This window comes from Urocampus carinirostris, chromosome 14 (genome assembly GCF_059441175.1).
Source record: "Urocampus carinirostris isolate Australia breed hairy pipefish chromosome 14, RoL_Ucar_1.0, whole genome shotgun sequence".
Classification (NCBI taxonomy): Eukaryota; Metazoa; Chordata; class Actinopteri; order Syngnathiformes; family Syngnathidae; genus Urocampus; species Urocampus carinirostris.
This window is the reverse complement of record NC_142362.1, coordinates 9,612,741-9,640,424: the sequence shown is the minus strand read 5'-3', so window position 1 is coordinate 9,640,424 and position 27,684 is coordinate 9,612,741. Positions and strand designations below refer to the sequence as shown.

General features: G+C 40.3%; 1 protein-coding gene and 1 long non-coding RNA gene across 4 annotated transcripts in view; one reads left to right on the top strand and one right to left on the bottom strand.

Moving 5' to 3' along the window:
* The window catches only part of LOC148352592 (uncharacterized), a 44,862-nt gene extending 43,426 nt beyond the window's left edge, over positions 1-1,436 (top strand). Inside the window, exons 4-5 of one of the 3 annotated variants that reach the window (XR_015852662.1) lie at positions 887-1,008; positions 1,067-1,436. This is a non-coding gene — a long non-coding RNA (uncharacterized LOC148352592). Of the gene's footprint in view, positions 1-847; positions 1,009-1,066 lie in introns of all 3 variants that reach the window. The other 2 variants (XR_015852661.1, XR_015852660.1) reach the window with 2 other exon arrangements.
* Positions 1-27,684, bottom strand: part of asic4a (acid sensing ion channel subunit family member 4a) — a 413,457-nt gene that overhangs the window by 27,609 nt on the left and 358,164 nt on the right. The window contains exons 5-7 of the mRNA XM_088352525.1: positions 5,573-5,717; positions 1,101-1,228; positions 864-1,017 (exon numbers count right to left, since the gene is read on the bottom strand). Coding sequence (XP_088208651.1) covers positions 864-1,017; positions 1,101-1,228; positions 5,573-5,717 — 427 coding nt within the window. The remainder of the gene's footprint in view (positions 1-863; positions 1,018-1,100; positions 1,229-5,572; positions 5,718-27,684) is intronic.

Genomic DNA, 27,684 nt, shown 5'->3' with positions numbered 1-27,684 from the left:
TCTCTAATCCAATGAGATTTCAGTTCTTTGCCCTTAATGCTGCTAGCCAATGTTGGCCTTCGGATATATTACGTCTCGCTAAACGTACTAGCTTGTTAGCATTATTAGCCACTAAGACCTCGTCGAGAATGGAAGAAGTCTGCCATCCAACAATTCAGAAGAAAAGACCTTATCACTGACCTTAATTCAAGCATGGTTTTGGACAAGTAAATTGCTTAAAGCCCAGGAGCTTCGGGGGGGCTTCGCCACCCCACCGGGCTCCGCCCTGGGCCCCCTGGGGGGGCTGTGGCCCCCAAACCCCTGGCTAGGTTTCCGACTTTTTTCTCCTCACCTCAATCACATCCCTGGTAAATGGGTAAGCGTTAAGCTCATTGTTAAGTGGCCTTGGGAGGTCTTCAGTGACTTGAAAAACATTATATAAATGCAGAACATTTACCATTGTTTGTGAATAAATGTGTTGTGTTTAAAAAAAAATCCCTTGTAATCCGTGATTATAATATGTAGGGTAGGTTATTAATGTGGGCTGGGTAATAAACGTACGACATTCTTTTAATTATCCGGCCTGGAACAGAAAAGTCAGAAAAACTGGGTTTGACATCCCTGACCTAGAGGTATACGACTCCGGGTACAGAAAAAGGTATGGTTTGGTCGTTAGGAGTCTCCATTGTTTATAATCTTCCTTATACTTTTTAGCACCACCCAACACAGCTTGAGCTTTGATTGCACAGCTAGAAAGCAAAAAGTTAATGTCTGACAGTAAAAATGTTATTTCCCTTTCTTTAAAAGTTAAAGCAGCTTTAATGCTTTAACACTTGCGTTAAAGCTGTATTCTTTCTGTATCTGTCAGTAAAATCTGAGCATACCTGGCATGTGTACCATCCTGCAGTTGCACGCCTGCACGACCTCGTTGGTCTCGCAAAGCAGGCGACAAGCGCTGATGCTGTACTTGTCGTACCCGGGGAACTTCTCCTTGCTGCTAGAGCGGCAGTTCCCCCACGGCTGGGGCAGGTATGTCAGCTGAGCACACATTGATTTATGCGAGCGGTAAGGTAGTGATGATTTCCAGGTTGGCTTTGTAGATGAAGAGGATAAAGACTTACCCTCTGCTCTTGACACGAAACGAAGGTCTGGAAACCGGGAGAGACACCAAAACCCAGCTGGTGAATGTAAGGGGGCTCATCCTGGCTGTGGATTTGAACCCGGATTCCGGCCTCCAGAGAAGTCTCGTCTTAAAAAGGCAAAGGACGTAGATCATTGATTTTTTTGCGTCTCTTAAATATTTATGGGGGTTTGTACGAGTGCAGAAATCCTTGAAAATGCTTGAATTTTAATGTGTTTTCAAAGATTGAAAAATGTTTGAAGTTTGGGTGAAGTGCTTGTAAATGCTTAAAAATGTTACCATGTTTCTTAAAAAGTCTGTTTAATAATGACGCCGACACGCCATTTCTTCCTACCCTCGTGATTAACAGCAGATAGCATTAGTTTGTGTGGCATTTTCCTATGAAGCGTCATTGCCCCCTGTAGGGATCTTTTTAGCCTTCATTTTGAAAATCGTTACGATTGAAACAAAGTATTCTTTACTGCAATCAGTAAACAAAGATTATGGGAGTTTTGTGGGAGTTTTTCGAACACTGAAAGTTACTAGCACGAAAAGAAAGTTTGCCGCGATAATGCTCGATGATTTGGGGGATAGATATTGCTTGTGCTCCACCATAAATCTTTCTCTGAAGGGTTCTAGAATTCCCCACACTGATAAAAATTAAATTACTATTACTTGAATTCTTTTGAGTTCTGATATGAGATAAAATCCCAAGAAAATTGAATCAATGAACCAGGCTGATGCAAATAACACACACAATTTATTAACACTGATAATTAATGATAGGGGAAAAGGGCGAGGGGGACATTATGGGAGTTTTCGACCGCTGAAAGTTACTAGCACAAAAAGAACATTTCCCGCTGTAATGCTTTTCGATTTAGGGAGATTCCCTTGTTCAGAAAAAAACGCTCATTCCCAAGAACCAGCAAACGAAGTGAGAAATTTGCTTAATGTTCCGTACTTGAGAATGCCCCTCCAATCGACATAATTACGTACGGTGAAAACATTATTTTATCCATACATTGCCTTGGATGTTTTAATTACATTCAAAACTTGTTATCAGATTTCATTATGGTACATGGTGAATTGGTGTGTTCGGGAACTGTCCAAAAGGGGACGCAGTTGTTCCATCCATTCCAAAGTTCTGATTTATTTGGAAGTCAATTTTGTGCTGGGCTTATTTGCTCTACACCCCTATCTCCCAAGAGGTGCATTTTACACCTAAACAGCATACCTGTCAACCTGTACGTTTTTGCCGTACAAAGTACATTTATTATGCATTTTAAGACGTGTACAACGTACAGGAAAATCTGTACGGAAAAACGCAAATTTGTCAATGATGGGTTCCATCTGGTATACACGACTATCAAGAAACGGCAAACCAATCAAGTCAAACGAGTTCGCCGCGGTAGCCTCTATTTCGGTATCGTTTTTTTCGTTGCAAACGAAGAGAGCGTTTGATGCTACTGTGCGCATGCGTCTGCCGCCTGGGGATTTCCCATTGCATCCATGTGGTAGTTGTGTAGTGAAAGGAAGTCCGTCTCTCCTTAGAGAACCGGCTTTTTCGGCTCAACTCATTAAAGAGAGCCGGCTCTCAAACGGGTCACTTGCTTTGATGCATTATATTTCGAATTATTATGTTGTATAAAGAAGTTAAGAAAAAAAGGAAGTATAAAAGGAGAAAATGAAAAAAGACAGGTTTGTGGTTATCCTTTTAATCAGTATATTACCAACAATAATTTAATGCAGAAAATGAATTCATAATTTGAATAAGAAAACGTATTATTCTACTTAATTATAGTTGCATGTTTTTTTTCCTTTTACGGTAAACATCCAAGCTACTTCATTTTTTAACTTTTTTATAATAAACCTCATTCATGTCGAGCAACTCAGTATCTCACAACAAAATCTTAATTACAATATAAATAATATAACGAAACACATGTATAATATAACATGTTAGACTACATAAATAAACACGTTTGAAAAAAAAAAAATGATGTAAGATTATTTTGTAAGGGAAAATACGACAGTTTGTAAGGGCATGGAGCCCTGGAGGTTGACAGGTATGAAACAGGGATATATGAAATGTGTTTTGGTGCAAGTATTACACATAAATCATGGATATTTTTTACAAGCCATGCAAAAAATTCAGGTAATATTTAAAAGGGCTTGCTGCGACTGAAAATGTACAATCTATAATTTTACAAGGATTTGCTCAAGATCTAAAAATGCACATGCAAGATTGAAAATTACATATGTAAATCGAAAAATAAATTCCTAAAACAATCGACAAACTCTGGCCATTACAACAATTATTCTGACTGATGTTTGAAGGGCAATCATCGACCAGACCATCCTCGTTCGTGTTAATATAATAAAGTTTGGCAGCAAATTCTAACTGAGGCTTCTAGCTCTTCATCGGCGGGACATCTTTTGAAGATGTAATCCCTATCTGCCAAACCGCTACTTGTTTGGAATTAAGTTGAGCCCACTGTCACCATCGAAAGCCTCATAGGTTGCAATTTTTGATCTCAGATAATTGTTCAGGCAGACTAGACCTCAGTTTACTTCACACGAGTAACAGTTTTAGCATCAAATGATAAGCCGTGTTCTTTTTGTTTTTTCCTTCGGCTTTTCTAATCTCAAAAGAAAGGTCAGCTACAGCTGATGGAGTACATAAAAAATAAGTGGGATTTTATAGTGAACGCTTGAGATTCTAGACCAGGGGATTGCAAACTTTTTAGGTTGCAGGTTGCAATGGGTTAAAAAATGTAGCAGTTGGGTGCGTCCAGGAGCATTTTTTTGATTGATTCATTTTTGTTTGCCGATACAGTCTAGAGACGATTACTCGGCGATGGATGGGAATAAAAGATACCACATTGATATCAAAAGCATTTATAAATATATATTCATGCAAACATTTACAAAATATATAGCATTTTTCATTTGTGTAATAATATACCTTTCCATCAAGTTGGTATTGAGGCATACAACATTAATGTAAAGTAATATATTACACCTTTTTAAAGGGACCGTGTGTATTACTCTCCCACTAGATGTTGTGCAAGTGCACCTGTAAGAATACTTACCACGGAGACAAAAAGTGACTAAAAAATACGGATTTTCTTTTTTTTTTTTTTTTTTTTTTTTTTTTTTGCAAAGCGTTTTGCAAGGTTTTTAGTTTTCGGATACTCAAATCATTAAATCAGCATCCTTTATGTGAGGACCATGTAAAACAAATACCAATTTCCCGACATGTTAGAATTTGAACACATGCGTGTCTTTATGATAGTTCATATATTTTTGTAATTTAAATCAATATTGTCTTTTTTTAAATGAATAATAATTGTTACTACTAGAGGTACTAAATAATACACACTGCCCCTTAAAGTACAACATATGTTATACCTAACAAACTGAAAAGAGTTATTTTTCTTTGCATTTTATTAGATAAATGCAAAAACTATAAAATAATGCAAATACAGAAAAAAGTCAATTGAAATAACTGACATTAAAAATGACAGCTGCATAATTTGAATATTGGCGCTGTAGACAATAATGCTTTGTTAAAATTGCAATATTTTTATGAAGGTTGGGGAAACAAAGAGACACTGGGGACAGGAGTGGCAACATAACAAACTTAACTCTGTAGAACCTCTACTTATAAATTTAATTTGTTGTGGGAGTACCTTGGTAACCTGAAACATTTGTAAGTAGAGACCTAATTTGAATGTAAATGCACTAATCCGTTCCAAGCCCCGCAAAAGTATATTTTCTTTTAAATAAATCATAAAAAAGCATCATAAAATACAATATATTTTTGTTAAAATTAGATTACCGCACAATAAATATAAAATGAGAGGCACTTAATGTAAAAAACAAGTAATAAAATAAATAGTACAAAATTATTTTTGCCATTTAACTGGGCCTCTGTGTTTACTGGTCCGCTGTGTTTTTTTGCCCGGCATTTCTTAAAAAACTGATCCAATGACGTCTGGTTGTGCCGGCTTTTGACAATTTGTTGGAAATGTGCGAGTAAGACGTCATCGTAATGAGCGATAGCCCGATCTGTTAACACTTTTTCTGGGTGATTCTTTCCCACAAATTCTAAGACTTCATGCAATGTTGCCATAATGTGTTTCATTTGATTTGATTCGCTGTTTCCAATTCTGATTTTAATTAACATATTGGTAATCGACCGTGGCAACTCCACCATACTGGAAACCGTATTTCGATTATTTCTTGCTGAATGAATTCAAACTTTCCACGAATCGACGTTAAGACTGCCACGCGCGATGAATTATGTATGACCTGCATGCGCTCGCTTAACCTGCATGCGTTCCCTCAAATACTGACAATAATAGATTACTTTTTCTCATCACTTCACACATTCTGACAAGAGAAAGCGATTGCAGTAAATCTCCCACCTAAAATCATTTTTAAACAGACGTCAAATGTTTGTTTTCTTACTTGTTTCTCTCCATATTGGTAGATATTCATCCTGCTGGATATCCAACATAATCTCCAATCCATTTCCCATACCGCCTTGCTTGGTTTTCCTGGATGTGGTCTTGTTCCCGTTAAAGGTGTAACATTTCCCATATCTGGTGTAAACCTGCAAACAAAATAAAAATAACATGAATTTGACGAGTTAAAATGAGCCTGGAAGATAAATATGTGACTTGAAGCGTTGTCTGAATTCTCGCTATTGTTTTAAATCACAGGTGTCAAGCAGGCGGCCCGCGGGCCAGATCAGGCCCGCTAAGGGATTGAATCCGGCCCGCGAGACAACACTCAGAGAAGCGCAAGAGAAAAACAAGCTGCAGGTTGAAATATGTCAACTTGATGTTGCCAAAGCCAGGTGCCTCGAACAAAGACACTGTACTTGTATTTCGTTTTCTCTCTCTCTCTCTCTCTCTCTCTCTCTCTCTCTCTCTCTCTCTCTCTCTCTCTCTCTCTCTCTCTCTCTCTCTCTCTCTCTCTCTCTCTCTCTCTCTCTCTCTCTCTCTCTCTCTCTCTCTCTCTCTCTCTCTCTCTCTCTCTCTCTCTCTCTCTCTCTCTCTTTTCCCGGGGACCTGCATGCTCAAAAATCTATGGGTCCCAACAGAGATCTATGGGTCCCCAAAATTTAGCGTTATCGAGGTTGAAATCGTAAATGGCGACAAATATATAATATAAATCTATATATTAATTCAGTTTTAATCATCAAATTATTAATTCATTTCTGCATCAAATTATTGTTGGTAATATACCAATTAAAGGGATAACCACAAACCTGTCTTTTTTTTTATTTTCTCCTTTTATACTTCCTTTTTTTCCTTAACTTCTTTATACAACATAATTCGTAATATTAATCATCAAAGCAAGTGAGCCATTTGAGAGCTGGCTCTTTTTGATGAGTTGAGCCAAAAAAGCCGGTTCTCTAAAAAAAGACGGATTTCCTTTCACTCCACAACGAGATCTCGTTGGGTGAGATCAGCGTGCAGACGAAAACTCGAACCGCGAGACCAAAACGAAAATGCCTGACGAAAAGTTTGGAGTGCAGTAAATCTTTGTCAAAAAAAGTAATCGGGTAATAATGACAATTTTGCGGCAAAAAGGTTGCGACCCGGGGACGCACGTTGATTTGAGACTATGTGTCCCCAGCAAAAATGATGCGTCTAGGACGCAGGGACGCGGGCAAACAAGAACACTGCTCTCTGTCTCTTTCACTCTCTGTGTTTCTCTTTTTCTCTTCCTTTATTGCTCTTTGTTTCTTTCTCTCTCTCTGTCTTTTTAACTTCTTTTGCTCTAACTTCCTTTTTTCCTTTTCTGTCTTTTCTCTTTCTCTCTTCCTACCCTTCGCGCTTTCTTTTCTCTTTTCTCTCCTTCTGTCTTTCTATTTCTCTTTGGTTTTCTTTCTTTCTTCCTCTCCCTTTCTTTCCCCCCTCTCTCATGACTTTTTATCTCTTGTTTCTCACGCTCTCTCCCTCTCTCTCTTTTTCTTTCGTTGTCCCGCCCTCTCTCCTTTTCCCTCCCTCTTTCTCTTATTTCTTTATCTCTTTTTCTTTCTCTTTAATCTACTAGTCCGGCCCCCGATAGAATGTTTGTTCCAACGTGTGGCCCCCCGAGTTAAAATGAGTTTGACCCCCCTGTTTTAAATGATTTTAATAGGATAGGTTGTCATTATGGCACAAATCATAATCCCAGATTGAGATTACGATAAGGAAAACAATGTTTTTAGGTCCAGTATGAAACGGCAGGGAAAAAAATGGCGGTTAATTTGCCGGGAAAGCAATCAGGTAAACTCATGTTCCCTGGAACGTTGATGTCAGCAAATAACAGTAAAATAAAACGTCTGTTGCCCCTCTTGCTGGCGGTGCAGTTCTCACTATGTGCGTTTGCTGGCGTGCCAGCGCCTCGTTGTCGCTTTCCCTGACAACGTCCATCATAAACATGTCGCTTTTAATAGTCGCTTGTCATTTTCTAAAGAGGGAATCATTACCCAGTCCTTCAAAACAACTTTGTTTTGGTTTAATCACAATGCTGGCATGATGAAATATGGTAAGGACAATATTCCCTGTAATTTTCCTTACGGGTCTGAGCGTTCACACAAAGTCGGTGAGCAACGCTTGAAACAACAGTGAGCAACCATAATCCCAAGTGTGGCAAGATAATTATCAAACATGTCCAAAACTTGACATCAAGTTACATTTTGCTGAGTTTCCGGCAATGCAAAATTATTTTTCTCTTTTGAATGAATTGACTCATGTACTTTTGCAAAGGTTGTACGGCCTGCAAACGTCGTTTGTTCTTACAATTCTTTCACAAGATATCCATTTCTTTTTATTTCCTGATATAGTTTGTCGCATAATATTAACATTTTTGGGGGCTTATTTAGTCGGTTGTAAGATACAGAACTGTACTTAATCACATTTTTTTAGTGGAAGTACAAAGTTGACAACAAGATTCACTTGATATAATTGGAAATTATTTGAATGCAACACAAATGTTTTCTTCTTTTTCCCTGTTTTTTCCCTACTTTTTCATTTTGGTATTTTTTTCTTTTTTGTTCTATTCCCCTTCCTTTAAGTCATTTTGTGCATAATTTTAAATAATATTTGGTCATGTTGGGAATAAAGAAGCAAAAACAACCTGAAGAGCCGTTTAGGACCCGAAAGAGCCGGTTCCTTTTAGTGAGCCGAGCCGAAGAAGCCGGTTCTCGACAAACTCTACTAACTTTACTCAACTCCGTTCTACTTCGACTCGACTTCCAAATACCGCATTTAGGACACAACGTAAGGGGAACCCGTGTATTTTTGCCTTCATGCACTGTAACTTTGACTTAAGTCGCTTCTTAATTAGTCATTTTAAGCCCTCGTTTTTGTGCGCTGGCTAGATTTTCTTGTGCCCTGAAAATGTGCGAGCAGTGCGCAGCTTAGAGGGAACACTGGGTAAGGATGGAGTGATGGATTTTCAAAAGTTGATGTGCTGAACTGTATGGTCTCCTGACGGCATACAGAGCCTAGAGATAAGTATTGGCCCCAAAGAACTTTTTGTTATAGTGTCACATTTCAGGCTTTAAACCTAAACTTTATTTTGAAATCATTATTAACCTTATTGTCGTACCGGGAGGTAAGGTCTTTAATCTGAGGATGACGAAGAGGATGAGAATGTTGTTTTCCATTTTTTTACGATTCTCAAAAAAAGAAGAGAAAAAGGAAAGTTGATATGAGTCGCAGCTTCAATGTAAATATAAGTTTTGATGAAAGTGAAAGAAGTAAAAAAAGAAAAACGTGTTGACTGAACACACTTGAAAGAAGGTGGAGGTCATAAAGTTTGAACGGGAAAGAGAAGCAATGGAGGTCCTTTTTATTGTCTTTTCAAGGGAGCTGTCGTTTATTTAATCTGCAAACGTTTGTTTTGTAACGCTAAAAAAGAACAAAAACAGGGGAAAAATGGAAGTCTAAGAGACTGAAAAGTATCAACAACATGTGAGACACAATCGTGCAGTAAAAACCAATTATTTCCTTATTTTGTATTATATTTACAACAACAAAAAAACTAGGTGTTTCAAAAATATTGGACCCCTGTTTTCTTAGCCTAGCCAATTAACTTCAAAAGTTCCATGACGACTTTTGAATATTCCATGATCAACTTAAATGACTAACAATGCACCTATCTGTTATTAAGTCTAAGCTTAAATGCACCCAGGTCTGTGAAAGGAGACACTGGAGAACAGAAAGCATCATAAAGACCAGATGTAAATGGTCTGCATTTATATAGCGGTTTTCAAGTCAATGAAGACCTCCCAAAGCGCTTTACAATGTGCTTCACACTTTTCCCTTTGACACACTACCTAACCGATAGCTGCGTCAGCCATGCAACTAACTACCTGCTATCGGGGGCATTAAGGGTTCAGTGTCTTGCCTAAGGACACTTCGACATATAACACGGAGGAGCCGGGAATCAAACCTGTGACCTCTTGATCCCAAGACGAGCGCTTGACCTCCTGAGCTAATGCCGAAACGCACAGTTGCCCTGCTGAAGTACGCACGACCGGAGCTTAAATCTTCGTGTTTATTTTGGGGGAAAATGAAAGCTTCGGGTTTATCAAATTAAGTTAATTTGTCGGGTTTGGGTTTATATACCCGCGACTCGGTTCGGGTCGGGCTGATTTTTTCAGTCCCGATCCTACTTCTATTCAGGGGTGAAGCCCGCTCAGCCGCCCTTTCTTAATTTTTACAATCCTAATTCATTCCTGTTAATCCTTTATAACCCATCCAGCCATTTCTGGAACCACTTTGTCACACCTTTCAAACTTTAAATAGCATACAGTTTCATACATCATAGGGCATATCAAAGAATCTGCTTCAATATAATATTCTTTCTCATTTAGAAGGAATGTAATAAAATGTACAAATTTCATGACAGTAATCCCTTGTTAATCGCGGTTAAAGGGGACCAAATATGCAACGTAGCGAGGGATTATTATTAATTAAAAAAATAAAATAATTACACAGTTGCAGAATTTGGGCTTTTTGCAACCATCAATCATTCTCTTCACTTTTCGGGAATGGTTGTCTTCGTTAAAAGTGGTGTCTGTAACTTTAAAATAGCCTTCATAATTGCAGCTCCTTTTGTTTGCATGTGCGAGTACGTAAAATTCTTAGATGTCCATCATTTTCAACTTTTTGGGGGTATGGGTTGGCATTTGGACTGTATCTGAAACAGTCATTTTCTTACTTTCACCATTTTCATCCTGGAATAAATGAAAACCCACGTGATCTTACTCGCTTTCCTTCTTGCTCTCTTTTCTCTCTTTCTTCCTCTTTTTCTTCTCTGTTCCTTTTTTTCCCATTTTCCCCTGTAAAGTCCCTCGCTTTCTTTCTCACTCTTTCTCTCATTCTCTGTATTTCTCCCTTTCTTTTTTCTTTTGCTATCACTCTCTTTCTATCTTTTGCTCTTGGTCCCTCTTGTCTGTCATTCTCTTTCTCCCTCACCTTTGCCCTCTTTCTCACTTTTCCTAATTCTCTTTATCTCTCCCTAGCTCTCTCTTTCCCCGTCTGTCTCTGTCTCTCTCTCTCTCTTTTTGTCCCTTTTCCTTTTTATTTCTCTCTTTCTCTTTATTTCTTGCTTTCTGTTTTTCTCTTTCTCACTTTCTTTTTGCTTTTTCCAATCTTCTTTTTTGTTTTTTCTTTCTCACTCTTATGTCTCTCTCTTTTTTCTCGCTTTCTCACTCTTCCTCTTTCTCCCACCCTCTCTTTTTCTCTCTTTCTCTCTCTTTTTCTCTCAACCTTTTTCTCTTTATTTCTCCCTTGCTTTCTCTATCTCTAACTTTCTCTCTCACTCTCCTTATGTCTCTCTATCTTTCTGTTTCTCCCTTTTTATTTCTTGTTGTCTTTATTTACCTTTACTTCTGTCTTTACTTCTTTCTTTACTTTTTTCTTTCTTTCTCTTTAATGTAATAGTGTAGCCCTGTGAGAATGTTGTCTGAACACCCACTTTCTGTGTGTGTAAAGGCATTAATTACCACAGTGAACCAAATCCATTGGATGCATTTAGTGAAGAAAACGCTAGCCTGTAATGAAAGCCTCGGAGAAGAAATGTCTTGGCAAAAACGTCAACCAACTAGGCCCGCAGGGACCCAAACAAACAATCAGGCTGACATATTAACAAGTCTCATTGATGACTCCTAAACACGGACGTCGGATGTTCTGACTTTAAGATCAAACGCACCCGCCAAATGAGAGCGCCGAGTATAAATAAAGGTTGTTTGCGAACCAACAAAAAGTCTCTTTTATGCACCCGAGTGTTTACTTGTGACAATAAATCTGGCAGAGTTGCAGGGTGTAGTCTTTGGCAGGTCATATTCGCAACGATGATTACAGAAGAAAATATGAACCATGTAATGCAGCTTTAGTAGGAGGGGGGGATTTTTTTTTTTTTCAGTAATTGCTTTGTGCCCTTTAAAGAGAGCGCACATTCTGTAAAAAGGATGAGGGCAAATGCTTGCCTTCATAGGAAATTGATCCTAAAAATGCGTCTCGGAGAACGGTTCGGCATAACAACAAGCTTGGGGTACATTTGCTAATGCACATTTTTAGTACTGTATGTTCTGCACAATAAGGTGCAGATAATTAAAAAAACTCACCCCTAAAGCATAGCATTTTGATATATAATTTTCATATATAAGGCACACTGGACTATAAGGCGCATAGAACCAACATTAATATCATGACATCTGGTTTCACCACCAAAATGAGCTTAGCAACAAACGGTTGACCACACGAGGGCCTTCGAAGACCAGGGATTTTTCTAGCTTTTATTTTGAAAATTGTTAGGATTGAAGCAGAGTGTTCTTACTGCAATCACTTGACAAATTTGCCTCTAGGTCTTTTTCTATCTGAAGGATGCTAGCATTTCCTACACTGATAAAAATTAAATTGCTATTACTTGAGTTCTTTTGAGTTCTGATATGAAATAAAATCCCAAGAAAAAGGAATCAACGAACCAGGCCGATGAAAATAACACACACAATTTATTAACACGGAGAATTAATGATAGGGAAAAGGGGGGGGGGCATTATGTGAGTTTTTGACTGCTGAAAGTTACTAGCACAAAAAGTAAGTTTCCCTCTATAATGCTCGTCAATTTTGGGAAATTCCTTGTTAAAAAAAAAAAAAAACGCTCCTACCCAAGGACCAGCAAAGAAATTTGAAACCGTCCCATTACTTGTTGTTGTGGAGAGATTTGGTCTCGTGCTCTGGGTGGTCGCAACGTGTGGCCCACGTGCTTAACCCAAGGCTGCAGGGCAGGCCAGCACAGCCGCATCATGCGCCCGCCACGCGGGGCAGTAGAAAAGACTAACTATCGGCCACCTCAAGCACCGGGGGTAATGGACAAGAACCATTAGGAAAGAGAACAAAATATCGATCAGTTCCTCTTTATATATGGACCAGGGATGCTTAAACAGATCATGTCTCTATGGGTGTGGTCTTAGATATTTGATACTCGCTTGACCAGACGATGCTTCTACGGACGTGGTCTTAGTAATCTGATACTCGCAGTATCAGGTAACGGTCTTGCAGATGCTAAACTTGTTAGAAAGCCAAAGAAGTGAAAAATGTGCGAAATGTTCTGTACTTGATAATGGCCCTCCAATCGAAATTATTACGTACGGTGAGAGCATTATTGTATCAATACATAGCCTTGGATGTTTTAATTGCATTCAAAACCTCATGTTATCAAAATTAATTATGGTACATGGTGAATTGGTACGTCTGGGAACTGTCCAAAAGGGGGTGCCGTCGTTTCATCCATTTCAAAGTTCTGAGTTACTTGGAAGTCAATTTTGTGCTAGGCTTATTTGCTCTACAGTAGAACATTTCACAACAAATCAAATAATTTTGTATAAAATTATTCCATAAACAAAAATATTCCCAAAAATTACAATATGATTCTTATTTAGGAACGATTATTGTACAAAGCAATAACAAAAGAGGATTTTCAACGAGTGTTCAAACGTTTCCGTCTGAGCTGCAGATGAGTTTCTGTGCTTCCCTTTTATTTCCTTTTATAAACAAACTAATACCATGTTAACCACAAGAGGGCATTCGAAGACCACCCTATATGTTCCTCAAAGGCAGAACAGTTACCATATGTATTCAATTGTAACCATGCATTTCCAATTTTATCCAGTATTTAAGGCACAAGGGATTATAAAGCGCACTTCCAAATTTCGGGACAATTTGGGGTTTTCGGGTGCGGCTTATAGACAAGAAAATACAGTATTTATTCCTTCTTGCTTGCCTGATTATCAGTGCACATCAACAATTGCAGACCAGACGTCCATGAAGTTCTTTTTTTGTATCGGGAGAGTCACAGACTCGATGGTGACGCAATTGGCTCTGGGTTCTTTCAAATAAAGTCTCAGGAGAGCTGCAATGTGTCGGCAGATTCTAGTGTTGTCAGACTCTAGCTTGACAAGTACTGTGGATGTGTGTGGTGTTTTTGGTGGTGACACACTGTGTTTTCACTGTGGGCTGTGTTACTCATGAGATTCACAATAAAGTGCTCCTGACCTTTGCTCATATGACTCAAAATCCTCACAATACGTCCGGTATGTGATTTTATCTTTAGTATTTTGATTCAATTCAGACATATTCAGTCAAAAATATCCTACATGGAGTTGGAAACGGCAATGATTCACGCCAAATTCACAAGGACTTCAAGTAGATTCAGTACAGATGCCACAAGGTATCGAAAGTAAAATGGCAGCCACACACTAAAGTTTTCCACAAGGTATCTTTCTTGGATGTACTATGTGGATTATCATTAACTTGGAAAAATGACAATAGTCATACAGGATTTTGGAATGTATTTTGGAAAGTGTTAGGATAGCTATTCGAATACATATGAATAACAAAACAAGCATTAAAAAAAAACGACTATAGGAAAATTATACTAGTTATTCGCAAACCGTTACAAACAGTGGCAGAACAGCGGAAGAACTTGAAAAAAGATACCCTTAAAGTATTTTAGTACATTAGTGCATTTTTTTACATCCTGTCATGACCTATCACGCCACCGTTCCCCCAGAAGGCGCCAACGGACAAATGGTCTAATCTAGAGAACCCCACATCTGCCTCCAATGATCTACACTTGTTTTCTTTAAAGTCCCAGTACAAAATGACTGCACTTACAGCTTCCTATTCTGATTGTGGCCGAATTTACTGATGCTGTTTCCGCCTACCTGGACTTTGTTCCTGTTTCTTCATCGCCTGTACTGTACCTACCGAAATCTTCTTATAGTCTTCCAGCCCTGAGTTTTGACTGTGTTTTGTGTTGCCCATTTTGTCTTTTTAACCCAATGTGGAGAGTCTTTTGTCCATTCCCTTTTCTCCCCAATAACGCTGTCAACTTGGCTTCTGTGTCCGCGGTTGGATCCACTCAGCTGATCCCCAACATGTTCCTAACTCTGTGCCAGGGTTATCATAACACGGACCTGCATAATATATTACATTTGACAGGGGTTTAGTGCAACCCCACAGGAATGGTCAAAGTATATTTTACAGTTTACAAGTACTACTCTGAAGTGACAAAAACAGTGATGCCATTGTCTGACATCAATCCAACACAGTCCCTCCGGGATTGGATATAAGGATCTTTTACAATTGTCTGGTTCTTCTGGTTCGTTAAGAATATTACTAGTACAACTTTTTCCATCTTTGGAACATTGCTAAAATTGGCCCCAAGCTGACCCAGTCCAATGCGGGGATTATTATTCATGCATTTATTACCTCCCGTCTTGATTACTGTAATGTACTACTCTCTGGTCTACCGAAGTCCAAAATCAAGAGCCTTCAGCTGGTACAAAATTCTGCAGCGAGGCTTTTAACAAAGACAAGAAAGTCTGATCACATTACCCTGATTTTAGCTAACCTGCATTGGCTCCCTGTTAGTTTAAATTGTGATTTTAAGGTTCTGTTGGTATTATACAAAATCATGCATGGACTTGCTCCCTCATATCTTTGACTTAATTTCCCCTTATGTTACAGTCCGGAGCTTTCGCTCTGAAAATGCAGGTCAACTAATGATTCCAAGAGCCAAGAAGAATTTTTGGAAGTTTGAGAGCATTCTTTATTCAGGCTCTGGTGCTGTGGAATCCTCTGCCCTCTGATATTCGATCTGCAACCTCAGTGGAATTGTTCAAATCTAGACTTAAAACATACTTTTATTCCATAGCTTATGAATGACCCATATTTCATGTTGACAATATCTGTGTATTATTTGTTATTGCAACATCCATTGCAGCCTGGTCATCCTGGAAGGGGGATTACCTCAAGTGCCTTCCCATCTCAAGTTTTCTTCATTTTCCTCATGTAGAGGTTTTTGAGTTTGTCTTTACCCTCATACAGGTTTTAGATCAGGGAATGGTGTAATAATAGTCTGTAGTTTGCTATAGTCTGTGGTCTGCGCAGCCCTTTGAGACTCCTTGTGATTAAGGGCGTCACAAATAAACATGACTTGACTACCAAAACCACCCTTAAAGATTACTTTGTCGAAGAATTACCAATACTGTCCTCAATCTACGTTCAATTTCACTAATCAGAATATGATCTTTATCTTTCATTGACTTCTATAATTGTATTGTTTCATGAATTGCAACTAAAAGAGGCAAATGGTTAACCCCATAAATTCACGTAAGCATCTGACTGACATGTGCTGCTATCTTGAAATGGTTTAATCTCAATTTGGATGTTGCAGAGTAGCTGAGGAGCTAAGCTTCACTTATCGCTGATCCTCTCAAGCGTTCATTGACACACTTAAGCCCAGCAGGCGGACTTCTTCTGATGGAACGGGCAACAGAGGTGAAGGAGAATTTAGCTTTGGAAATGCTGAGAAGTGCCACAACTAAGCACCGGGGGTCTGCTCTCAGCAACCGAAGGACGTTGATGAATTCACAAGATTCCCCCAGTGACCCTGATAATGTGTTGCAATTATTTTGCCTCGACGAGATTTTTTGGGGGAGCTTTTTTCCCCCTCGTCTTTTAAATCCGGCTTCATCCTCCCCATCAGCAAAATAAATGGAGCGTTTTCTCTCGTTACAAGAGCCCTGTCCCAACGGGGATTTAGCACAACTGGTTACCGGCGAGTACATATCCAATAATAGTAGAGGTTTTGTATTTGTTAAAGTTTAAAAAACAAGCAAGTAAAAGCTGGTTACACCACTGTGCTCAGACGTTCTTGCAAAACAACTACAAATATAAATAAATCAGTTTACTGTCACAAATTATTAATATTAATTCGGTCGAGGCAGTGACGTCCCACCCCGAAAACATTTGAAAAAATTTGGCATTCTGCATAGTGACAGAATACAACGAATGACTCCTCATACTTTGTACACACCACAGGGAGGCACCCGTTGTCCTGCTTGCTAAACTGAAAAATGCAAAGATTAGTTTATTCTAGCGGAAATTCATAATAAATACATGACAATCTTTTCACGCATCCTTACTCGACAGCAGAAGGGACCGTTTTGGGTTATAGACGACCTGCTGCCGCATCATACAGAAGGTGAAACTCTGCATAATTCAAGTCACAGTGAGGCAGCTCATGAGATATTAAGGACATCTGAAATGTTTGCGTCACTTTTTCCAAATAGGCAGCTATTGATGGGGTTGAAAGGCTCGAGATATCTGAATGGGTTGCGCAAATGGTTCAATCAAAACTTCGATTGGCTTTCTCTGTAAAACAAAAACTGAAAACAAAAATCTGCCATCTCTATCAAGAGTGATGGCTGACCGAGCTTATAACCACCAGTGCTAGCTCCTGTCTGTCATTCTTACCATGATTTGTGAGTTTCAGTTACATTGTTATTCTGTTTTTGGGACTACTTCATAAAGGATGTTTATAAAGCGACAAGAATCATTTCCAAGTACAAATGCCCCTACTACAAAAGCGGTCAACACGGTTCTCAAGGGCCGCATGTTCTGGATGTTTTCGGCGGTTTCTCTTCTTTGAAAAACGGTGCACCGCTACCCAGGTTGATAAAAATGGACCACAACTACTTTGGGCATACAATACAAGCTTGCATGTGTACAATCAAGAAGACAAGTTAGTAGCGTGTCCTAGTTTTCCACCAAACAACCCATGAAAACATTCACAACCCCACCTAGAGCGTATAATAAAGAGGGTAATTAATATTCATTCTTGTCTTCACCCGAAGACTAACGGGTAAATTCGAGTGACACCTCACCTAATGTGGATCTTTGTGATGAGGCACTTTGGCTCTTTCTTGGGATCCCCCTTTCCTCCTCTTGGTTTCTCTAAATTAAGATTTGAAGTCATGGCTTAAATCCCTTGTGTTTTCCCTTTACTGTTTGAAAATTATTTCCCCCAATTATTTCTATATCCATCTGGTTTAACCCTTTGTACTTATGCTGATGCAATGATATCCTAATTCCGTTCTTGTTTTTTTTAGCTGAATGAGACCTACACAACCGGTTCAGGGTGTCCCCTGCCCACTGCCCGTAGATAGCAAAGATGGGCTCCAGAACCCTCGCAACCCTACTGAGGATAAGCGGTGCAGATAATGGCTGGCTGGAGACCAACACAAGTACTGGGAAAACATTTAAATCAGGGGGTTTCGGACTCAGGGCTGGGGCCAATTGCGGCTTGATAGTTGGAGCTCCCTCGCCTTGAGACGAAAGTTAAAAAGGACAGTGTGTACAATTCAGTGCCTCCTTTCGGTTAAATACAATTAATAAAACAATAAAAAATGGGAAAGAAATAAGCAAAAAACATACATTTTGATACAAACGTGCATGTTTTAAAATAGCCATATGTTGAAAATTTGCCTTTATAATACATAACATGAGGCTTACCTATAGGGAGACCAAATATTTGTTGGCCATCTTGCTTCTACTGGTGCCTCAAAAAACAAAAACATTGCAAAAGGCTTGGTAAAAAATTTAAGAAACAGTGGTACAGTTTGATAGTAGTCTGTATTCTTCCTTGTGCTTTTTAGAACTCATTTTCAGTTCACTACACAATACAGTGACGTCTGTTGGTAAAATAATACACACTGTCCCTTTAACATAAGTGAAGGCCGGTCAATTTTTAAATGTATTTATTACTGATTGATTTATTTTAATCTGAGTTTCTAATGTTCTTGTTTTTTTTTCGTCTTTTGGACATAATTTGCGTAAAAATTGCTATAAAACATCTTTTAAAATGATGGGAGGTTTTTATAAGGCCCAACCACACCCAGAGCCCTTAGCTCTGGTGGACCCCAAGTAAATTGAGTTTGGACGCCTGGATTACACTCATCCCTGGATGACCTTAACTCACATTGGAAGTCAAATTAAGAATTGTGAGGTGTGATATGTGCAGACCACCGTCTCATGATCTCTGCAAAAACAATAATTCCCTACATTGGATATTAGCTTAAAATAAACCTCCGAGTCCGAGTGGCATTGATGTGTGATCGAAGTGACCCAATTCCCATTTTGCTCATCCATGTAACTGCGAAAAACACCCGCGCAGGCGTTCAAAATAAACTATCATCGGATTACTGCAAGGACTTTGAATCAAAATCAATACAAACAAAACTCACACTTCAATATGCAATTTCCTTAAATTGGGTCTCCCATTATCTTGAAAAGCCGTCTTTCGCTTTGATTTAGGACTTTTAATTCTTTCACATGCGCCGCCACGATTAAACCGAGTTGAAATAATCCGTCATCAAAAGTCAAGCAGATTACTTTTATCAAGGCTTGGCGCACCAGGGTCACATGCTGTGGCTGGTAAACACAAATCTATGGCAAACTCTGTGTGCCTCACCGGGAGGTCCACATTTAGCCTGAAGACAGGTCCCATTTTGGATTGGCGACCAATCGAACCAGAGCGGCAACAACAAATTTAGGATGGCTGCACGCTTTTGCTTTTGTGCACGCAAATTCAGTAGATCATGGGTCGGGAAGCTATGGCCCGCGAGCCATTTTCATGAGTACACATAGCTCGGAGATAAAATGGCGCATGTACACTTATTCAATACAGTGTAACGGCAATTGAAGCACAAGCCAAGACTAAGCTTATCTAAATGGTGTCCGGTCCAGTATGTATAGGAGACAATTTTCACAACAGTGTACAGTAGAGGTGTCACACCAACAGACCTCGCTGTGGTTGTAAATCCTAAAATAATCCCTTATATAGAAGCTTATTAAAAAATGTATCTATGCAGAGACACTTTATAATGAAAACCCACAAAACAAACTTTTACCCAAAAGCCCTATGCAAGGCACCTAGAGCAATTTGATTGGGTGAGAGGTACGAAGGAGTCGTCATTACACATGACAGGACGCCCGCACTCCTCGCCCAGCGCCGTCTGCACTGGTTGCAGTATTTTGAGACATTTTTACAAAAGCACCTCGTTTTGAAACCGTTATTTAAGACACAAATGACAGTGGCAGCACGGCGGCGTGTTCTGAGGCCGTTAGATCAAACCTCCCTGTGTGGAGTTTTCATGTTCTCCCTGTTCTTGCGTGGGCTTCCTCCGGGCACTCCGATTTCCTCCCACACTCCGAAAACATGCAAGTCCGGTTAATTGGCCGGTCCAAATAGTCCCTAGGTGTGAATGAGCTAGTGAGTCGTCTGTCCCTGTGTGCCCTGCGACTGGCCGGCAACGAGTTCAGGGTGTCCCCTGCCCACTGCCCGAAGATGGCTGAGATGGGCTCCAGCACCCCTGTGACCCTACTGAGGATAAGCGGTGCAGATAATGGATGGATGGATGACAGTCAGAATGAGCCTTGACACTCTAGTTCAGGGATGGCCAACCCGCGCCTCATGAGCCGCATGCGGCTCTTGAACTAGTTTCATACGGCTCATTAGGAGATGTTATAAACTAGTTTAATGCGGCTATTTAAGGAGCTGTAACATGACAAAAATGTTTAGCCGACGCTGTCATTTGTCTTCCCTACAGCTAGATGGCAGACCGACAATGTAAGCCTGTTTAAGTGACGTCAAACGAGCGAAGGGAAAATAATTGCTTGACAAAACGTATTGTCAATTTACGTGAAATTACCTCTTGAAATGGCAGGTAAAAAAAGCACAGCCAAACGAAAATACAATGAAGAACATGGGACGTTTTTGCCCGAGTGGGAGAGTTTATCTTTTTTTATTGAACGAAATGGTAAGCCTATCTGCCTTATATGTGACGCAGTATTAGCACATTTCAAAGCTTCAAATCTGCGTCACTTCAGCTCACCCTAACGTCGAATAAAAACTTCTGGCCACTACGAGATAGTCACACAAGATCATTATCTCTGCTGACTGTTTCTTTCCTTAATTCGCATGGGTCCACCGCATTAATAACTAAAATTTTTGCGTCATAGCCGTCTCTGTCTTGTTTTTGTCCTCTTATGATTGTCACGTTTGCCATGGCGCCCAATTGGCCCCGCCCGTGTTGAGCCAGCTGCAGCTTGTTGACTTATTGGCTTCCCCACTATTTAAACCCTGTCCTGTCAATCCACCGTTGTCGGTCCGTCTGCGAATCTCTGTTTTTACACGGCAAGCCCTTTTTCGACCCTGACTCACGCCTGTCCCGTTCTTTGCTCCTGTTTGTAATGTTTGTGTGCCAACAAAAACAAAAACATCTTCGCTAGAACCATTAGATCGCTCCAAGCAGAATTCAATATAAAATAACATAGAGTTGCAATTTCATGTGTTCTCAGAACATGAACATAGAAAAATAAAATAATGTGTGAGTAAAGTAAACTGTTGTGATCTCGACCACGTCTACTCTCCCGTCCCAAATAACGATCCGTTTTTTATCTCGACCACGTCTGCTCTCCCGTCCTGGCTTACGACTCATTTCCGACCCCGACCACTTCTTGCTCTCCCTGTCCTGGGTATATACCAGTTTTCCGCCCCTCACACCGCCATCGCTCGCTAAGGAAAATCCACTTCTGCGTTCAGAGCGACCTGCTTCCTGCGTCCAGCAATCCCCGGATCATGGGCGCAACCTTTCCCTTTCGTCTAATAAAACTCGTGAGAAACGTTACGCGAGTGGGTCCTGTCTCCGTTCTGGGTAATGACAATGATGGCTTTAAAAGTATTAGACGCTGGATGAAATTTGCCAGTGAAGTGGTAGAAAATTAGCTCTTTTACCATCAAAGATGGCCGCCACGCAGGGGTCACTTGTTCTGTGGGAACTATGTATTGTTTCATAGATCAATTAATCAAACTGTCACGGACCAGGAACAGAGACGGGACCCAATTGCGTTCGTTTTACTCAGCTTTATTCAGAAGGAGTACAGGACTTGCACCCACGTTCCAATGATCGTCGGTGACGGTTAGCAGGTAGCTGGGAACGCGGAAGTGGCACTTCAGTGTCGAGCGGTGGCAGTGTCGAGACCGAGAAAAAAACAGTCGATGGCCGGGACGGAGGAGCAAAAACATAAATGGGTCCAGAAAAGAGGTCGGCAAGGGGAATTAGACGGAAAACAAGGCAGGAGAGTATCAGGAGTCACACAGGCTTGCCTAGCGGGTAGCGTAGGTTCGCAGACGATCCAACAAATGTTGATAGGAAGGCGGGGGCTTAGAAAAGAGGAAGCAGCCAATCAGTGTCCGCGGCTGTTGGCGCCAACGGAGCAGACTCAGGTGCCCTGCATCAGTAATCATGACACATACATCACTCAGTGAAATAAAAAGTGCTAAAGAATTAGCTTGTGTCTGGAGAATGCGTTTGGTGGTTTTCTTCAAGAAAAAAAAATCTGAATATGTTTGTTTTCTGGATTTTTGCGTCAAGGTTCCCCGACCCCTGCCGTGGAACATTACACAAGAGAGTGTTTCAATTTCACCGCCGGTTCCTTGTAAGACCATCCGAGCGAGCGCTATCATCCGCAATTAGCGGTTTGTCATCATTTTACCGGCGGGCGGGATAACACGCTTGATAAATGCCATCATTGCCTCAAACGGTCGTGACAAATGCAAACCAACGAGGGAACATTAGCCCGATTCAGCCGAGACTCGCTGATTAATAGGACGTTTGTTAGACGTGATGGATTTGCTTCTGTTGAGCGTTCACTCGGCTGTTTCCAGAAAAAAAGGATGAAAATGTAAAGGAAATACAAATAAAATGAAAGGCACATTACTTTCAGTGTTCATTTTACCTGTGAAAAGTGATGGGTCCCGGGGACTCGCATGTTCAAAAATCTATGGGTCCCAACAAATATCTATGGGTCCCCAAAATTTAGTGTTACATTGAAATTGTAACTCAGCGACAAATATATAAAAAAAAGCTATATACAGGGTTGGGTAGGGTTACTTTAACTGGATTACTTTCAATTACTTTTAGATTACTCCAATACCAAATATGCTATCAAGATAAAAGAAACTAAATATGAATAAAATGATGACTCACAACACGTGGTAAGCTTTCTCTCCTGGCTTTGATCTCCGGCAAAACTAACATAAAATGCGACAGAAACAAAATGAAAATAAATCCAAACAGCTTGCCAAACGTCATTTTCTCAAGTTACTCCCCAAGCCTGCACAAAATGTAGTCATTTTATTCATATTTAGTTTCCTGCTGTCTATATATTAATTTAGTTTTAATCATCACAGTTTATTGATAATACAAATCAGTTATCACTTCGAGTTTTCAGTTCACAAAAATATTGTACATTATACAAAATAATATTGCTGAAATATTAGTCTATATATTCATGCAGTTTTAATCATCAGAGTTAATTGGTAATACAAGGCTGTTATCACTTCAGGTTTTCAGTTCATATATTCTTTGTGGTTTGCTGTCCCGTTGTAATGCCTTCTCGAGGTCCAATTGCAGCAATGGAATTTCCACAGCTAATTTGTGGTTTTCATTGTCGTGGTGCCGATCGAATGTGCTCTTCTGAAAGTTTGTATGGGGAAATGATTTATTCAATCCAGTTTTTTTGTCACGCTGGGTACACGCATCACAGAACATGTAGCCTCCATTATCATCCTCCTCATAGCGTAACCAGGTATATAATTGAGTCCATTTTGACAGAAAAGTCCTTTTCTTGCTAGGAGTATTCTTTTGTTTATTTTCTTTCGTCGAATCGTTCGCTTCAACACACGTGCTTTACTTGCCGGAATAATTGCCGTTGTTATCACTTTCTGCATTATGTTTCGACTTAGTACTGACACTGATAAATTACCAATTTTGTGTTGATTTTTACCTAATACTATTTTTTCGGAGCCATTCTTAACCTTCACTCGACGACAAGCACCACAACAATGACGTAATCTCGAAGCAACGAAATCTTGTTTGCCGAGATCGGCGTGCAGACGAAATCTCGAACCGGGAAACCAAAACAACAATGGCGGATCTGCCTGACGAAAAGTTTGGAGTGCGATAAATCTTTGTTAAAAAAGAAAGTAATCGTGTTATAATGTCAATTTTGTGTCAAAAAAGTTTGACTTGACACTATGTGTCCCCAGCAAAAATGATGCGTCTAGGATGCGAGGACGCAGTTAAACGAGAACACTGGACTGGACAGTGGCTCAGGAGGTAGAGCGCTCGTCTTGGGATCAAGAGATCGCAGTTCAAATCCCGGCTCCTCCGTGTTACATGTCGAAGTGTCCTTGGGTAAGACACTGAACCCCTAATGCCCCCAATAAGCAGGTTAGCGCCTTACATGGCTGCACGGCCGCTATTGGGAAATGTGAAGCACACTGTAAAGCGCTTTGGGAAGTCTTGACTTGCAGATCATTTCATTTAATTTCATTTCATTTTCAGGTACGCGCCCAACTCTGGTCGTGACACATCCCCTTCACCCAAGACTCCAAAACTTGAGCAACCCGCCTCTTTTCCATTCCCATTTTATTGCCACGGAGTTTTTCTGCCGCTCAACCAAGCACGCTCATCTAATGGATCACTCTGGAAATAACAGGTTTGAAATAGACATGCTCTTTAGCTCCAATACGCTGACTCGCAAATAGAACTTCCATGTTTACAACTCGCAGCTACCTGCTACTGCACTCGGCACTATACCCACGACCCCGGCAGGGGGCTCTACGTCATTCACAGCTCTTAACGGGGTTGGGGGTTGAGTTAGTGCAGGGTTGGGCAAACATGAGTCGCGGGTTAAACTGGGTTTAAAAAAAAATTGGCTGAGGGGCTGGACTACCAAGAAAAAAAACAGTTATTGATTGTATTTTTGTATCTTCGATACAGACTCTTGAATCCGGTACATTGGCAATACACAAAGAGACTAGAATTGTGCCATTAGAGCAGGGGTGTCAAACATGCGGCCCGATCAGGCCCGCTAAGGGATTGAATCCGGCCCGCGAGACAACGCTCAGAAAAGCGCAGGAGAAAAACGAGCTGCAGGTCTAGATATGTCCACTTGATGTTGCCAAAGCCAGGTGCCTCTTACAAAGACGGTGTACTTGTATTTCTTTCTTTGTCTCTCTCTCTATCTCTCTCTTCCTCTCTCTTTTTCTCTCACTCTCTGTGTCTCTCTCTCTCTTTCACTTTCTGTGTCTCTTTCTCTTTCTTTGTTTCTCTTTGTCTCTTTCTCTATCTGTGTCTTTTTACCTTTTTTTGCTCTCTCTTCCATTTTTCCTTTTCTCTCTTTCGCTCTCTCTCTTTTCCTCACTTTTTCTCTCACTCTCTGTGACTCTCTCTCTCACTTTCTGTGTCTCTTTCTCTTTCATTGTTTCTCTTTGTCTCTTTCTCTGTGTCTTTTTACCTTTTTTTGCTCTCTCTTCCATTTTTCCTTTTCTGCCTTTTCTTGCTCTCTCCTGCTTTCCCCTTCTCTCCTTCCCCCATTCTCTCTTTCTCTCCTTCTCTTTTCTCTCCTTCCCTCTTTCTCTCTTTCTATTTCTCTTTGGATATCATTCTTTCTTTCTCTTTCTTTCCCCCTCTCTCAATATTTGTCTTTATATCTTTTTTGTTTCTCACATCCTCTCTTCCTCTCTCTTCTCTCTCTCCCTTTCTCTTTTTCTCTCCTTCGCTTTGTCTTATTTCTTTCTCTCTTTTTCTTTCTCTCTAGTATACTAGTCCGGCCCCGGCCCAAAAACCTAAAAATGAGGTAAAATGAGTTTGACACCCCTGCATTAGAGCGTCACGGGCTTTGAAACACACAACTATTTCTGGTTGGCATTTCCCTTTTTTTGTGGGACCATTGGCACATGAGAATGGAAACCCCAAAGAGTAAGACTCAGTCCATATAGAGAGTAAAATCCTGAAATGGGGGTACAAACTACCCAAATATGCTATAGTCTACATATACATCATTTAGAAAAGATTGAACTCAAGATGCAAAGAATTCATGGAGAAAACAAAAACCTGAAGACTGCAAGTTGGAAAGTAGCTGTTCAGTCATCTTTTGCTTTTTCTGGTGAAAAAATGCTTTATCAATAAAACTAAAACAGCCGAATTGGCCTTTTTTGGGGGCATTCTTCACATCCAGGATAACCTACCTGACTGCCTTTGAAAGTTGTGATCCTATATAAACTGCTTTCCCCTTTGGTAGAAAGACAAACAGTCATATACATATATATATATATATATATATATATATATATATATATATATATATATATACAGGGTTGGGTAGGGTTACTTTAACTGGATTACTTTCAATTACTTTTGGATTACTCCAATATCAAATATGCTAATAAAAGACAAAATAAACTAAATATGAATAAAATGACTAAATTTTGTGCAGGCTTGGGGAGTAACGGAATACATGATGACAAAAATGATGTTGGGAAGCTGTTTGGATTTATTTTCATTTAGTTTCTGTCGCATGTTCTGTTAGTTTTGCCGGAGATCAAAGAGATCAAAGCCAGGAGAGAAAGCTTACCACGTGTTGTGAGTCAATATTTTATTCATATTTAGTTTCTTTTGTCTTTTATTAGCATATTTGGTATTGGAGTAATCCAAAAGTAATTGAAAGTAATCCAGTTAAAGTAACCCTACCCAACCCTGTTTAAAACATTATCACCTCCTTCACTGCCTTATCTCATATTTGTCATGTATTTATGAGAAAATATGCATGCAGACATTTACATGTTAGATTTCATCTTATATTTCTTTCAATAAATAGACAATTTCTGTCATGATTACCGATGGGAATCACCTGTGCCTCGGACTCTGATTGGCTCCCTCTCCCTATTTAAACCCACTCCTATCTGTCCCCTTTTGTCAGTCCGTCTGCGAAACTCAGGTATCACTAGGCAAGCCTTTTTCGACCCTGACTCCCACCTGTTTTATGCTCCTGTTTTTGATCCTGACCACGTCTACTCTCCCATCCCGGCTTTCGAACTCTTTTTGTCCCCGACCACGTCCACTCTCCTTTCCTAGCTTACGACTCACTTACGACCACGTTTTTGCTCTCCTGTCCCGGCTACTGACCTATTTTTCCGTTCCCGACACCGCCATCCCTCGCCACGGAAGATCCACTTCCGCGTTCAGAGCCACCTGCTTCCTGCGTCCAGCAATCACCCGATCGTGGCCGCAACCCTTTCTCTTTCTACCAATAAGCAAGTGGGTCCTGTCTCCATTCTGGCCCTGACAATTTCATCAAATAGCTTTTCAAACATTCAGTTATATAAGTTCCTTTCAGCACTACATTTGCATTAAAAAACTCGATATGCAATAGGGCTAGCCCAAAAGGTTTTCTTTGTATGAAAATTGATTAATGTGTTAAAAAAATTATAAAAAGCAGCATTTACATTTATATTGTGCTATTTGCACAATGACCTTGAGAGCAATTCAAAGGAAGGGACACCGGGGACAAGAGTGGCACAACATACCGTATGTACCCGGGTAAATTGCTCTAATATCATAATTTTCCCCGAATAATAAATGCAAAAAAAGCCGCCAAGTACTTCTAAGTACTCTAACTACTGCCCCTTGTCGTAAAGGGAGTCAAGTTCATGGAAAAGGACATCACTTCCCACTCCAGTTTGCGTGGGAACTGTTTCCTCACTGCGAGTTGACAACGACACTATCACTCATTTGTCAAACATGCACGGTCATTAATTCGGCATGAAGTGTGAATAGCCAAAAAACACTGGAGGAGTTTCAGACTTCCTGCGATCACCCAAGACGTTTCCCATGTGCCGTGTTACATTTGTGAGGACTTCTAGTTTGACAGATCCATCATAGAATCTTATCAGTGTTCCTTTTATGCATAGATGGGTGAAACATTCATCTTGGCTTCTGATTTACTTATGACATATTTAGAGGTGGGGCGGCACAGTGGCTAGCGCGTGTGCGGCACAGTTCTGAGGTCGTGAGATCAAACCCCCTGTGTGGAGTTTGCATGTTCTCCCTATGCTTACGTGGGTTTCCTCCAGGCACTCTGGCTTCCTCCCACTTTCCAAAAACATGCTTGTCAGATTAATTGGGCCGGTCCAAATTGTCCCTGGGAGTGAATGAGCGAGCGGATTGTCTGTCCCTGTGTGCCCTGCGATTGGCTGGCAACCAGTTCAGGGTGTCCCCTGCTCACTGCCCGAAGATAGCTGGGATGGGCTCCAGCACCCTCGCAACCCTACTAAGGATAAGCGGTGCAGATAATGGATGGATGGTTAGGAGGGACAAA